This window comes from Taurulus bubalis (genome assembly GCF_910589615.1).
Source record: "Taurulus bubalis genome assembly, chromosome: 8".
Taxonomy (NCBI): domain Eukaryota; kingdom Metazoa; phylum Chordata; class Actinopteri; order Perciformes; family Cottidae; genus Taurulus; species Taurulus bubalis.
The window spans coordinates 18,177,039-18,192,494 of NC_136596.1; the positions used below are offsets into that span (position 1 = coordinate 18,177,039).

The 15,456-nt window shown below is 40.2% G+C and overlaps 1 protein-coding gene across 1 annotated transcript in view; it reads left to right on the plus strand.

The window, feature by feature from the left end:
• Positions 1-7,919: 7,919 nt before the first annotated feature.
• galnt9 (polypeptide N-acetylgalactosaminyltransferase 9) overlaps positions 7,920-15,456 on the plus strand; it is a gene marked incomplete at both ends in the record, with an annotated part of 75,700 nt that continues 68,163 nt past the window's right edge. The window contains one exon of the mRNA XM_079222036.1: positions 7,920-8,160. Coding sequence (XP_079078162.1) covers positions 7,920-8,160 — 241 coding nt within the window. The remainder of the gene's footprint in view (positions 8,161-15,456) is intronic.

Here is a 15,456-nt window from a genome sequence, read left to right on the forward strand (position 1 = left end):
ATTATTTCATCCCACCTCTCGCTCAAAGATAACACTGTCTGGTGTCCCTCCACACATCCAACCCCCAGCCTCTCTTTATCTTGCTCTCTTTCTGCCCTTTAATCAGCCATCGAGGAGTGTGTGTGTCTGTCTGTGTGTGAGTGTTGTGGTTTTTTGAATAGAGAGCAGTGCAAAGATGAGCTATGACCTGCAGTCCTCTGCACTCGCAGTCCTCTGCGCTCGCAGTCCTCTGCACCCACTTTAACTTCAACAATCTCCTGTGACTTACCCTCCCTCCACGTAGACCTCAGCCATCGCACGATCGGACATTCATTCCCCTCCACCTCTTCCCCTCCTCTCTAAACCCACCCACATGCCCTCTTCCCTGGCAGAGCCACATCATTATTTTCTCTGGGAGACATACTGCTTGCATGCACCTCTATCTTTAATTACAATTGAGCAAAAGCAGGGTTTAACAGGAGGAACCAGACATGCCGCTTTGATGTGTGTTCGTTCCACTTTACTCTTTTTCTTTCCCCGGCAAATGGCAGAATACTTTTATGTCAACCCCATTCTGGCCTCACAACATCATATTCTTTCTGGCAGTCAGGGGATGTACTGTAACATGGCATCTTTATCCAAAGCAGCTAGCGAATGCTTGGATCTGGGGCTGGTTTTTGGGCGGTGATGTTACCTTAACAATGGTCACCCAGAGTGTTGTTCTGCTCCAATCCAGTCTGACCATCTGCATCCTTTGATCCATGCTGCCAGCGACCACTTTGTTTTTTTTTGTAGTGAGTCCTGGCGGCGGGAATAGTAGCCTGTGAGTGAGGAGATTGTGGGTGTTTGTAACGTATGTTTCGAAGAGTATCTTCACTTAGTGTATGCATACTATATGTACAAAACTGTAATAGTGGGATTATGGGTTTTAAAAAACTGATACAGACAATATTGTAAAATCAAAGCTGCCGTTTTTCAAAAATAACATACAGTCTTTTAAAATTGAGCACTTTCATGCAAATTATTCCATGTTTCCCTCTCAATGAATTCCCGTCTGCAATTGGACAATAATTGAGAATTGACAAGAAAATGAGGAGCCATCCTCATCATTTCATGTGTGTGTATGCCAGATTATTTGTGCAGATACTGGTTTGTATGTGCATGCAGTTAGGCTTATTTGTGTGTGCGTCTGATTAGCGACTAGTTCTGTGATTGCTGCTGTGAGCATGTGATTAGGGCATTGGCTGAGATGTTGGCTGCTGGATGTTTTTGGCCACAAACAGACAAAAAACAGGACTCAATCAACGTCTTTGCATCTGCCACTTTCTACTGAGTGAGACCAGCCACATTATGTCACTGATACCCATAGCTCAACCCGGTGACACTTGTTGAGTAAAAAAAGCTTAAACAATGAAAGCTGAACAATGTCTATGGTCATCTACAGCTGTTGTGGGAGCCATGTTGTGAAAACATTGGGCCCTAATATTTATATGATTTAGTACTACTGAGCACTGGTTGCAAACATATTTGTATTAAGAATAAAGCAACGCCTTTTTCACATTTACATTTCTTTTTGTAATTTCAGACAGGATCCAAACATTTCAGGTAAATGAAGGTTTTCTTTGTCTCCACAGCAGCAATATGGTATGAGCGACCAAAGGGAGCAGAGAACTGAGCCGAGGATTTGCTTGTAATTACAGCTGATTCCGCTTAAAAGGGTTTAGCGTTGACACTATAGAAATCCTAACAACAGTTTCGGCAATGCACTGTAATGCACCAATTGAATTAGCCAACTTATAGAGCTCCATGTATTTGTTCACACCGTGAACAAATACACTGTGTGTGTGTGTGTGTGTGTGTGTGTTTGTGTGTGTGTGTGTGCATGTGTGATGTGTGTGTACCTCTGTTTGAGTTAAAATGTGTTCTTTTGGATAGCTTTGAATAACATTTCTGTATTATTTAGTAAATCCATAAATAGCTGTATTTTTCCCCCCAGTATGAAATACCCGCATCTATTGTCTCACCAAGAAATTGAAAACATAAACTAGAGGAAAGCTCCCAAGCCATGGCATATCAATCAATCTGCAAACAAGTCGAAGGTGTCAGCAGAGTAATGGCTTTTGTTTGAGAAAGAGTTCATAGCGTACACAGGGATTTAAAACAATAATCTTTCCGCATAATGACTGGGTAATATGGATAGTCCATTTATCTTTGATTAGATTTTTTGATGCAGGGATTCATTCCCTTGACTCCCTGTTTCATTATTCTTTCTAATTACCTGCACCGATTCGCCCATCAAGCATCGGTACACTGGCAAGATGTAATTGCTTCTGCCATAAATCAAGAAACATTTGGGGGCGTCCAGAGAGCTCCTTCTCCATTAATACAAACACATTGCGAAGCCAGGCTTACGTCCATATAGACATATCCAATCATTCATTTTGACATTTCATGTTTGATGTGCTTAGTCTCTTGCACAGTATTTTGGTAGTTCTTTCACTTTTGTTGTTGTGTACGGAAGCAATGCTGCTTCGGTCTTTGTCTCACTAACATCAAGATTGTCTTTGTCCCCACTTGAGAAAAAAGCACTTTGCATTTGTGATTAGGTTGCAACTGAGTGATGCATTATGTATACTGCCACTGTTGTCTGCCAAGGTCAAGGAGCACATTGTGTCTTAATGAGGCCGTCGCTCTGATAAACATTCAGCTGTTGGCCCCCAGTGTTGCTTCATCTATGTTGTACAGAACCCCAAAACATTTTAAAATGTGCTTGTAGCTGAACCCCACATATTTATTTATTTATTATTTATTATTTAAATTTAGTTCAGGCATTAGGCAAATCAACAGCACCCGCAGCAGCGCACTGGGGAGAATTGGCTGGAGGTGGAATGTGAATAAGCTAAGTTAAGGCAGACAGAACTAGGGCTTTGGTGTTAGCCTGGGGGTCAAAGTGATAATGTATGAACTTAGCTCTGGCAGGCAAGCAGACAGCACTACATTAGTGACCAACGAGTGTCTTACAGTGGGTGCACTATTCTAAAAGTCACACACACGTTTGCGTGTCAGCTGATTGGGGACAAACATGAATAATTTGCTGAGCTACATCAGCACCAATGTTCCTACTGCATCAAATTTGTCAGTTTCTTTTTTTTTTACCTTTTCACAGTGGTCATAGTGACCTTGATGTATCTTGTGGTGAATTAGATAATTTGTGTTCAAGCCAAAACGTTCACACTGCATATGAAGCAGTGTGAATACAAATGGAGAATACAACTCTTTTTCAGAGGAAAAAACAACCTTGCATATTTTTTTATGAAAATTACATTTCATTTAGCTGACGCTTTTATCCAAAGCGACTTACAATAAGTGCAATTCAACCATGAGTACAAATTGCCGTGTACTGAGGTTGGACACGCTTTCATAGCTTCAATATTATAGATAGCATATTGTTCTTTGTGCTAACAGCTCAAAGTTTGCATTATACTGGAATTGTTTTTACTTTAAAGACACAAGGTATTTCTTTCATTAAATTAACCTTTTAAAAACCAACCTATTTTTAGGTCCTTTACGCAAAAATTGCATACCTAAACTAAAAAATGTGTCGCTCTGGATAAAAGCATCCGCTAAATGAAATGCAATGTAATGTATCTCTGCAACTACTCGGGCTATTTTAATAATTTGGGTGTTATAATAAAAGGTACACATGTGAGATTTTGTTCTGTTTTGTTTTGTTTTGTGTAAATATCAGTCTATATGTTACTGGTTAATGGTAAATGAAGATGGCACACAGAAAAAAATGAAAAGGTGTCAGATCCGTCTAGAAAAAAAGCACTTTCAGGATGATTATTTCTTTGAAATGATGCAGCTATACGGTCTAACTTTAACCCAAATCATAGCACAATATGTGAACATTCTCTCTGCAAAGGTTGACTTTGATAAAGTGAAGCAGAACAAAGTTAGAGAGAGTTTTGTACAAAGAAAATTCAGGCGAGGTCTCCAACATTTCCATTGGGGCACATTTGCGCACACTTGTGCAAATTCGCGCACATCTATGACATTAGAATTTGTCCATCTACCAAACCATATATTTCACTTGTATATTACTTATGGTGTTCAATACATCGAAATACAGCAGTTTGGGGTTTTTCTTCATAAAGCAAGTTATGATTTACAGTTTTATATAACAATCGCTCACATCCAAAAGTACATATTGTAATTCTATTAGAATGGCAAGGGCACACAAGTTGGCATGTGGTTAGATGAAACCTGGATGAAACGTTAAATAAACACTAAAAAAGACAAAAAAGCTGATAGAAAAATCTTTTGAGCTCTTATTCTGCAGTTAAATGTGTCCCTGCAATACAATGATTGTGTATGATCTGTTGACTTCTGGCTGCCCTTGCTTAATAGTAACTTGTCTGAACACATTCACTCTGCCAGGCCATGTCGTCCTCTTGTGAACCAAACAGTAAGGAGCAGCTTCAGCTGACGAGAATGCCCGGTATAGTAAAACCACTGGAGTGTAACAAACTAAATGGTGCCCAACAAAGCACTTACTACCTTGGTTTTTACAGCAGTGACAATCCTCTTTATGGCCAAGGCACCTGACTGCTTGTATTTACTATAGGATGTGTAGTATATTTTGCTCATGTTTTAAGGCTGCACTAATCAATATTTATATATGAACAACAAATCCAATGGCTGTGTGCAACATGACATGTGTTGCTGATAGTGATGAACCAACAGATAATTATGACCTGAGTGCAGTTACTCAGCTTTGCAGAGCTGCATAGTATGAAAAGTCATTGATTAGCTGGTGAACATATTGGAGTAGTTAGCTGCTGAAGAACCTGCTATTTTTATTGGTGAGACCAAAACAGAGCGATGAAAAGAGTGACCTATATTCATCAGATCTCCTGAACAATGATTCCAAATGTATACTAATGTTGCCCCATATCTGCTGTATGTGTAAACAGGCTGTTTGCTACAGACTTTGGAAATTACTCTTATTCAGTAATAACATTTGGCACATCATGAGACATGATGACATAAAAAAAGTGTGAAACCACCTTCATGTCTTGTCCCGCACCTTGGATTGCTGTACAAACTAGCAAACAAGGTGGGAAAACTTCATTTTTGCAGTCTAGACAGCACATTTGACAACTTAAAAAACATACCTACGAATGTCCAGATGTGTTTGTTTACATGCTTAATGTGTGGTTGATGTTGTTTTCACCTTGTGAGTTTGTGTGTGTCATCAGGGAGCAATGTGGTGGAGGCTGCAGTCGCACAACGTTACAGGTGTGTAGTTGAGATGAAATGAAAGACTGAGTTTGAAGAGTGGTGTGGCTCCCAGCATGGGTGCTGGAAGTTGGGGGGTAGGAAAAGGGAAAATCTGCAAATTTGCACTCTGAGGCTAGGAGGGCAAAGGAGCATTACGTATTAATCTTCAAATGCCTTTTGTTTTTTTCCTTTCAATAATAATAATTTTACTCATCACTCATTTCAAAATATAAATTACTTTAATATGATTTGCTATGGCAAAAAAAGGATAAACTTGAACTTTCACATGTTATCATGTTGAGCAAAACTACTTTAGGGGCATCTGTTAACATTATCAACACACTCACATAGCACACTGATTCATACACACCTTTCTTATCTTATACTTAAAGTTTCATGTGAGCACAGATCTGGTGAACACATGACTGGAGATGATGCTGCACACAGTATTGTCCAGTCTGCGTCCTGAATATGTTCAACTGGCTTGTGTAGTGTGGGGTGACTAAGTTGCAGCTGGCAGTGACCCAGCTTAATATGGTTAAAAGAGTTCCACTGTCTGCAGTCTCAGTCGCAGAGGGCCAGGGCATTCAGGGTGCTGAATGCAGAAGACAGAAGTATTTAGAGAGTCTTATAGAGGAGCGTAGGGAGCAGTGATTCTGTAGCTGATGTAGAAGCAGCTGTCCTGAGGCCTGCATGGTGGCTGAGGTGGCTGTAACAGTGATTTCCCCACCGTCTGTCTTTTTCTGCAGACCTTGAATTAAATCAGCACCTTTTGTTGTGGGGCTAGTGTGCAGCAGGAATTCTAATTAAAAACGGCATACAAAGCCAGTTATTTCAAACTTAAGTGTCATACAGAGCTGAGAACCACAATAGCTTGCAGGGCTACAGAGGTAGCTCCACTCTTGCAAGAACTTTCAGGAATCAGTGGCTCTCACCGCTCTTGGACATGTTGCTTTTGTGTCTGATGTTGAGAGCACACCACTTCTCTATAGAACTCTATATAACTGATTTTGGAGAGGATTGATTTTTACAGTAACAGTCGCTGCCTGATTTTAGTGGAGTAGGTGCGAAGAGGTATCAAAGTGCTTTGGGAAGTTTGTTCTCTGTATTTGACTGATGAAGTAAAAATACACAGTGAGAGGATATCTATTTGTATGTAATTTACTTGAGCTGTGTTTTGAAGTGGCTCCTGATGGTTTGAATCTGATGGAAACAGATAGGTCTACACCTCCCATGTCCTTAAAGCTATTTATTTTAAGCTGTGGGGTTCCTGCTGCCCTTTACATAGTCCAGTCACCAACTTGGGCTTCTATGTGAAGCGGATTTGCAGTTAAAAAGTTGTACTTCTGTTCTGAAGGTGGTTCAAATAGAAACATAAAGGAATGCTACCTCAATTCCCAATGGGTTAGATTAAAAATAGGCTGTTTATTTAGTGCAGGATATGTTTATTATTTCTAATATGATGGAGTTGAAGCGCCATCCAAGCATGTGATTAGTGAAATCATTACACTCCTGAGGTTGACCATGCATATGATATATAATATATCTATATATAATGCATATATGGTCGCATAACATACAAATTGGATCCTATATGCGATCCTAATAGCAAAACATCTCTTCACACATCTTAACATTTTCACAGTTCACTAACACTGATAGGGGGAGGGCTGCTCTACCAAGTGAAAGTATTAGCTGCCTCCACAGTCGTGCTGTTTATTTTATCCTGCGAGCCCAACACAGCTTTTGCATATTCATGATTGAGCCTCAAAACGTCAGGACGCAGTGGCGGCTCTTCCTGCCTGACAGAGAGCGGAGAGGCTGAGAGGAGAGACAGCATGCCAGAGCGCGGCTGCATCTCTCCCACCGCATTTGAGGGCAAATCTGCTCTCAACTCTGCCTGCCCTGCACCGGCGACAAGGGAAACAACAATGGACTGACGGAGCAAAAACACAGAGCGGAGAGAGAGAGAGAGAGAGAGAGAGAGAGAGAGAGAGAGAGAGAGAGAGAGAGAGAGAGAGAGAGAGGATGTGTGGGAAACGCCGCCTTGTTTTTGAAGCATGCACATATTCTCTGGACATAAGCTCCTCGGGTTCATATTTGCAGAGCGGGGCGGATCGAGTGACCACAGCGCCTGAAAAGGGAGATGCCACAGCGAAGCGGTGATAGCAGAAGGATGCTTCGATGCGAGCGTTTATTGCAATGCATCCCCCGTAAGATGGACGAGACATATTGGGGCTAAGGAACTGGCGACTTATCACGTTGTGGGGTGAAAGATGTTTTGCAACTGCCGTGGGCTGTTCAGGATTAATGCTTTCCTCGGCGTCATTTCTAGCTTGTAATATGTAGCTCAAACGCAAACAGAGCGTGTGCAGCTGTTTCTCGGCTCGTGAAGCTTATAAAAACATTGCTCGACCGCTGGAGCCGAGCGCCGCGGCCACCAGCAGCAACCTTCCCCACCTTGAGAAGTGAGCGCAGCCTCGTGAGCTGTCCGAGGTGCTGAACGGATCCGTCAGCCCCGCGGGTCCCCGCGAGTTGACCTTCTCTTCTCGAGCAGAACATCGTCCTCCTGCAACACACAGTAAGGTGGCAAAACAGGCCACCGCACATGGACAGCTGCTGGGCTTGACTGGGTCAGCCAGACAATATTCTCTTTCATGGCTGTGGCACGCAAAATCAAAACTTTGCTGACCGTCAACATTTTAGTGTTTGTGGGGATTATCCTGTTCTCGGTCTACTGCAGGATCCAAGACCGATCCGAGGAGCTCATCCAGATAGGGCGTGTGTCTGACCAGAGGCTGCGAGCCAGGACTGGCAAAGTTTCCAACTTGGTGGACAGACAGTCTATTCTCCAGCGGCTGGAGAGGCTGGAGGATGTGGTCTACAATCAGTTAAACGGTAGGATAACCTCGGTCGTCTGCATATAAAAAAATCTGCGATTTACCGGTCAGGAAGTCATCATCATCATAATGAAGCAAATAATGACCAATGCAAGTATCTATAAATAGGCAGACCGCCTGCAATGTAGAGCACTTTCGTTGTGTTTGATTGGTGCCAAATTGTCCTTTAGAATACAGAAGGTGCCAAGGTTGCATGCACTGGGGTGAGTTTTCCGTAGACCTGAAGCATGACTCATGCATATTTTTCTGTCAGCCTGTAGCCTCATTTATTTGATAAAACAGTGAAAAATCTTTTTTAGTTTACACATAAAAAACTCTGTTAACCCGTTGGTGATAAAGCACTGACCCTGTTTGATATAAGCTAATGAATGGTGATGTTTTACAATGCAGTGCTTGGTATATGTGCTTATATTGTGTTGATATACTTTACTAGGCTGTTATTTTAATGGCCTATGAGATCACAACACCCCTAACCCATAATTTACTTGTTGTAAACTTCACATAAACTTATGTTCATGTCTGTAGTTCTGTATATAATCCCAGTCAGAGGGAGTCAGTATCTCAGCACCAGCTCATTTCACTGGATGCACCGAAACATATCTGAACAAGCTGTCTCAGTTTTGAAGGATAGTGTAATGTAATGGCTCTATAACGGAATGACAGACCTAGATTTCATTACATGGTCATTAGTCTGAGGGGCAGGTTTGCTGCCTCAGCAGAACATACACATTAACATATGGTTATATGACTTACTTATGTCTTACTTAGTTGTATTCCCTTGTGGGAAATCCACACAATCACAACTGACGTGCATGGCATTATTCAAGTATGCTTGAAAAGGCTGGCCTGGATACAGTACATGAGATATTCCAAATATATAATTTATTGTAATTAATTTAGAGACATTAGTGTTTCATACATTTAATGAAGCAAACAAACGTTTACTACCTTTAAAATTCATTATAAAATCACATTAAGTCGCATATTACCATGCATTAAATAATATCCAATCAATTACAGTATAAATGTACATTTCTACATATATGGGCTTTATGTGGTTGTTTAAATTAACTCTACATGTGATTATTCATATCAACATCATATAAATATTGTTTTTACTAATTTGCCAATTATTTTCAATTAGTCGATTACTCGTTTGATCGGCTAAATGTCTTCAAATGTCTTGTTTTGTCTGACCAACAGTCCAAAACTACAACATATATTATTTATTACACAAATATGACAAGGAAAAGCAGCAAATCATCACATATTGAGAGCAAAACTAGCCAACAAAAAAAATATTGAAAAATTACAAACCATTAATTAAAACAAATATTTACATTTCTGTTGATGAACTAAATCATTTTCAGCTTCTTTTTTTAGAGGTACTATTTTCTGATATAATCTTTTCTACAGATTTATACACAATAGCATTGTATTTCTTGTAAAATGTTGGATTTCATTGAAAAACCTTTTCTTGAAGTTTTGTAACTAACAATCTTTGGACTGCACATTGCTCACTTACATGATGTTGAGGCTAAGTGGGATCATGAATAACATTTTTTACACTACTCTGATGACATACTTCAATGTCAGTAGTGTTCTATGAGAATGCTGCGGAAATGCTGTTCCAGTTTACAACACAAACAGTCCTGATGCATGTGCAGATGGTTGATCGGTTTCAGTAGCAATGACTCACTGATTGCTACATTTTAAACCTACAACCTATTCACTGGACGGTGATGAGGGTCATGTTTTGAACTCACTATAAAAGCCAAAATGCAATGTCCTGAAGGGAAATAAGGAGACATCTGCATGTTACTCCTCCTCAGCATGGTGTAACTGATTGATTTCTAATTTATCAGTAACGTCAATTTCTATTCACTAGCTCACCGCTCTCTGGAGAATTTGTGACTTTATCATTTGTGTGAAGGCTACCATAGCTCAAGCTGAAGGGAGGGCTGCGAGGGATGGAGGATGCAGGTTCTGCTTGTGTTGTTGTATTTCATGCTGGTCACCAGCAGAGGTCACAGATATCTAAATACCCCTTTAATTACAATCCAGACCCGTAAAAGCAGTAAACCCTCGAATGATCCAGAAAGAGTGCCCTGACAGTCCATTTGACAGTTTGCTCAACAGTCATAGTTAAGGAGGTTTCACAGCCCCAAAACAGTGCGATTGTAGACTTGTTGCTGCATGATCTTGTTAAAATGCCAATGCATCGGCAGATATTTGACGGTCACTCTGTCACTTTGAGTTATGCTCGGCATCTGGCCATCCAGCCAGCAGGCATTGCCTCTTAAAAAATACAATGCATCCTCTCAGTCACTTAGCTTTATGTAGAGGCAAGGCAACCCCACACCATATCACTGTAGGACAGAAACACACTGCGTCTGCAAAGCTCTTTAAGGACTGCAGGAAAAAATAAAGACTTCTAACTAAACACATTGGAGTCGTCCAAGCTAAAACTGCATTATGCATTATTTCAATTTATCTCACACCAATGTTGAGTAGGTAGATTTTAAAACCTAAATTTGCAGAATTTTTGTTTTGGGGTAAAGTGTAATTGTTAATTGAGTTTTTTTGCCCTGAGCCTTGGCTCAAGTGCATTCACTTCCTCTAAGGCTTGCTATACACAATCCAAGTCTGAAACAGAAATAGGAGCTAGTTGCAGTTACGTAATTTTTCTTTGACAGCGACAATGTGTACCCAGGAGGGCTCACAGGCTGGAAACGTTCTCTGGCTGTCACAATCCCTCCATGATTTGTCTTGAGCTCTTTAATGGCATACTTAATCATATCCTCATATCCCAGGTCACTGCCCCTTTTTCTAAATCGTGCACAGACCACAAATTGTATTCTGTGGCTGTTGGGAATAACTATGGTGAGGGGAGGACTCAGCGCGCCAATAACTATTACCATGTCCAGCAGCGATATGAAGTAATTGCCCATTCCCTCTGTTGTTTATTGCCTACCAATGGTATGCCATGGGAGCTACAGCAAGGTCCAATTAGATTTGAAGGACATAAACAAGTCACAAAATTCCTTTTTTATAGTCGTCTGATGGATGGTCAGATGGACTACCAACAAGAAAACAACGGTCAAGCTTTATCAGCAGCTCATTTTGCGCAAAAATGACAAACATGAGGTTTATCAGAAGCACTTCTCTGCTGTGGTTGCCACCGTCTTTGGGTAATCAGATGAGGGGGCTTTAAGCGTGTTAACAAGCTTATGAAGCAGCATTTTGACCTTAAGTACTGCATTAAAACCAACAAATACCTCCCTGTCGTTACTTATGAAGCCCTGTGAGGCTGTCTGGCCTAAATGAACAGTACAACTACAATTAGCTGTAATTATTTTATAAAAGAGGGAAACACATTTATTATAAGGATTGTAAAGGTCAGTATTGATATGGACATTTTAAGCTGTAAAAATCAAACTTAATGATTTTAAATCAAACATAATTATTTGATATGTGAAGAAAACGTGATTAAATAATTAATCTACAGTTTGATAAACCCTTCCCTCTCTCTGTTACTGTTGCTATGTCTTTCAAGCCTTCTTTTTTTACCCATGGTACATCAAGCAGTTTACAATAATATTTTTCAAACAATGGGTCCTTGATTTCAGACAGGTAGATCAAAGCAGGCTTCTTATTGGCAACCCTCAACTTTGCTGGTTGAAATGACAACTGTCAGTAGAGATTGCATCAGCTGTCTTTAGCTGGGTCTCTAATATTAGGTCCATGAGTTGATTGAAAATGTGTCTTATGCTGACTCTGAATGTTCCCTGCTGACTGGGGTATAGCAATCAGTCATTTCCAAGACTTGGATATGAAAATATAAGCTAGTAGGAAAGCACCTAATGAATTAAAAAAACATAACATTTCATAATTTTCATTCCGATGGTGTTAAGGTCAAATTTAAATTGGATTAGACCCAGATAAAACGACTTGACCTTCTTTTCATTGCCTATCTTTCTTCTACCATTCTGTCATACAAAGCATAAATGCTCTAAAAATAAAGCTTCTTAAAAAAAAAAAAAAAAAAAGATATCGCTATTAACGAGGGAATGTGCTACTATTCGGTTCACTCCTCTGACCAACGCTGGATGTGTCATTGCTTGAGCTCGGCTGTTGTCCCTCAGCTCACGGTCCTACTGAGGCTGTTGTCATCAGCCATGCCTGTCACTCCCAGCCTTCTCCCAGTGCGTATGTGCTGATGGGATGGCAGCCTCACAGGCCCAGCTGCAGTACCAGATATGCTTCTTATCTATAATGCCCAATTATGACAAAGAAACTAACGCTGTTTATATGCTAAGCCTGCTGGATCAAAGACTTGATGAAAAATAAGAAACGTCACCCTCTTGCTATCTTCCACGCAGACACAAAGAGATTCAAGATATTTTTAATGTCATATGCAAAGATAACAGACAGTTACTCTGTACAATGAAAAGCTTCTTTTGCTGGGTCCTCGCAACACACAGAATTACATTAAAAGTTACTAAATAAATAAAAATAAGGCACAAAAACATGATACAACTGTATCTCAATGTTGCACATATTTTTGCTGTGCGGTGTGTAATGGAGGCGGTTGCAGGGGAGCACGCTGAAGCTTGATGAATTGAAATATATTCCAATAACGATATGTAGATGAGGCTCTGGTCGACAAAACAGTTTCAGAGTCAGATAAGAATCAATTCTGCTCAGCCTTGAGGAATCATGATAATGGATTCAGCAGCTAACCTGACAATCAGCAGTCAGCCACAGACAATAATGGCAATCTCAGATGGAGCGAGCATTCATCTTATTTACACTGTTGGCCTCGAGTCATGCAGTGATTACTTTACCAACATTTAATGAAGACATTTGATGAAGGAGGGACACAGAGATCAGTGTGCCAGGCTGGATAATTTATGATGTAAATGGTTTTCCATTGCCTTTCTGAATTTTGATTATTTTTTCATCTTCTTTTGAGAATTTTCACAAAATGGAACAAAAGTCTTGTGGACAACCAGTACTAAGAATGTAACCGAAATACAAATACGTTATTCAGAGTTGAACAGAGAACGCACACTTGCAAACGGCATTAGAATTGATGCAGTAATATTTATTTCTTAGCAAAATTACACGGTGCAGATATGCCAGCAATGTAAATAAATACAGGCAATACTTTGATGTTCAGCTATTTGCTACGGTTAGTCCATAATAATTATAATTGTTACCACTTTTGTTCTGTGGTGAAGGATATAGCTTGACTGACTGTTGTTTCACCGGTGTTATTTTACACCTCATAACGCAATATTTAAGCCTGGCTTATTGGAAAACCTTGCATGACTTCACAGCGTCCATAATAATGATGAGCAAATGGCGAGTCCCTTTTGTCAGTAGCTTATTAGTTTTTTTCATATATCACATTGTCTTCTCCCATTTGCATGCACACCTTGATTCTTTTTTAACAGGGCAATGTGGCGCATTTAGTTATACAGGCATGTGTTATAGCACGGTTTTATTCAAATTGAATTGAATTGAAGTGCATATTTGAAATATGACGATGTCTTGTAAAGTCTGTGAACAGGTCAACACATATAAATAGTTTAAATGGCAGAAGAAAACAATTGGACAAAGAAAACCAAAGCAGAAGATGATTCCCAACAACAGAACATAAATATTGTGTGTGAAATTAACAGATACGGATAGCAGCTCTCTCTATCTGTGTTGGGCTAGCACTGGCATGCCAGCCCTCATAGGGATTGCTGTACATTTTGCAAAAGGAAAACAATCCATTGTTTAGAGATGAATTAGGGGTCTAGTGCCACCAATTTCCAAATCAGAGTTGTTATCATCCTAACATGCCTGCTGCTGTTATGAGTGGCAGCGCTACAGTATAATTAATTCAGCTCTTCACCCAGCTCTCAATATTTCATAGATTTGTTTTGGCCTTTGAAGGCTTAAGCCACTCCAGATCGAGTTATTTTCCTCTTCTTGATGAAATCACGGAATTCCTCCCCGCCCTGCCCTCACCATCAATATTTAGAACCCTGCTGTATCACTTTGTACTCGCATAAATCCACTCTTGCTCTTAAATCATTCATTAAAAATGGGGTCATCTTTGAATTTGAGGCCCTGCCTTATAAAGGCCAAATCAGACACATTCTTAAGGTTGCTGTGTGATTTATAGCTGTTATGGGTTTCACGTATCATGTCAGGGGGATTTGGACAAATGGACTATGAGGAACAAGCACAGAGACAGATGTATACTCAGATAATGAGATTCAAATTGGCGCCTGACAATGTGAGGAGCCACATCCTGTTTTGGATGGAAGAAGCAGATGTTGTAACTGTCTCCTTGTGGGATGATGAAAGTGCTGAGCGGCTCACATCGGGAAAAGTGAATGAAAGAATATTTCAGAGAAAATACATGGACATTTTAAAGCTGTGTAGTCAAATACGTCAGGTGTTATACATTCTATATTTATTGTGTATTTGCATTTGTAGCTATGTTTGTCACAGCACTACAGTGAGCAGCGTGGGCCTTTAGTCATTGTCATCCTTTTCTGACATAACGGCCCACTTACTGGATGCTTTTATACAAAGTGCCTCCCAGGATCATGTGTACGTACATTTTTAACTCATGCAGTCGCCTTGGGAATAGAGCTCTTAATCCACAGTGTTATGCTCTGCCCACAGAAATACACGGTCCAATTTTTCCTTCAAAGAAATGTTTTAAAAGCTTCTATTTTTGTTTGTAAGCAAGCCATTTTTAGAAATAAAGGTTGCTGTGTCAAATAAGCATAAATGTATGCATATTCAATTTATTACTCTGCTTTCTTCCAAACATATCACACAACATGAAAAGATCAAATGGATGAAACATAAAAGGTAAATCAGAGCCAGGCAGAGTAATTTAACTATCTAAAAAAAAAAACACCAGGCCTTATCAAAACAGGTTAGCAGCTACAGAACCCTGTAAAATATTTTCAAAGGTTTGCAGTTAAGCTAAACAGCATACATTTGCTACAGTGCTGATACAAACTTTCCATCATGAGATTGATTCTGCAGAATCTTTAAATGCACGTTGAAGTGTTCAGATTATCAGGCCTCTCCTCTCAAAATGGAATTTCCTTCAATCAGAGAGAGGAAGTAGAATGCTGGGGGACGTAAAATGATGCAGGGACCCGAAAACCAAGCTGGCAGGCATTGTCCTGCTTCCAGGAGTCATGCGTAGACAGAGAGGCCCTCCAGACTCGAGACTCCAGCTCTGGAGGGTATCTCTATTATTGTGTCACATGGGCCA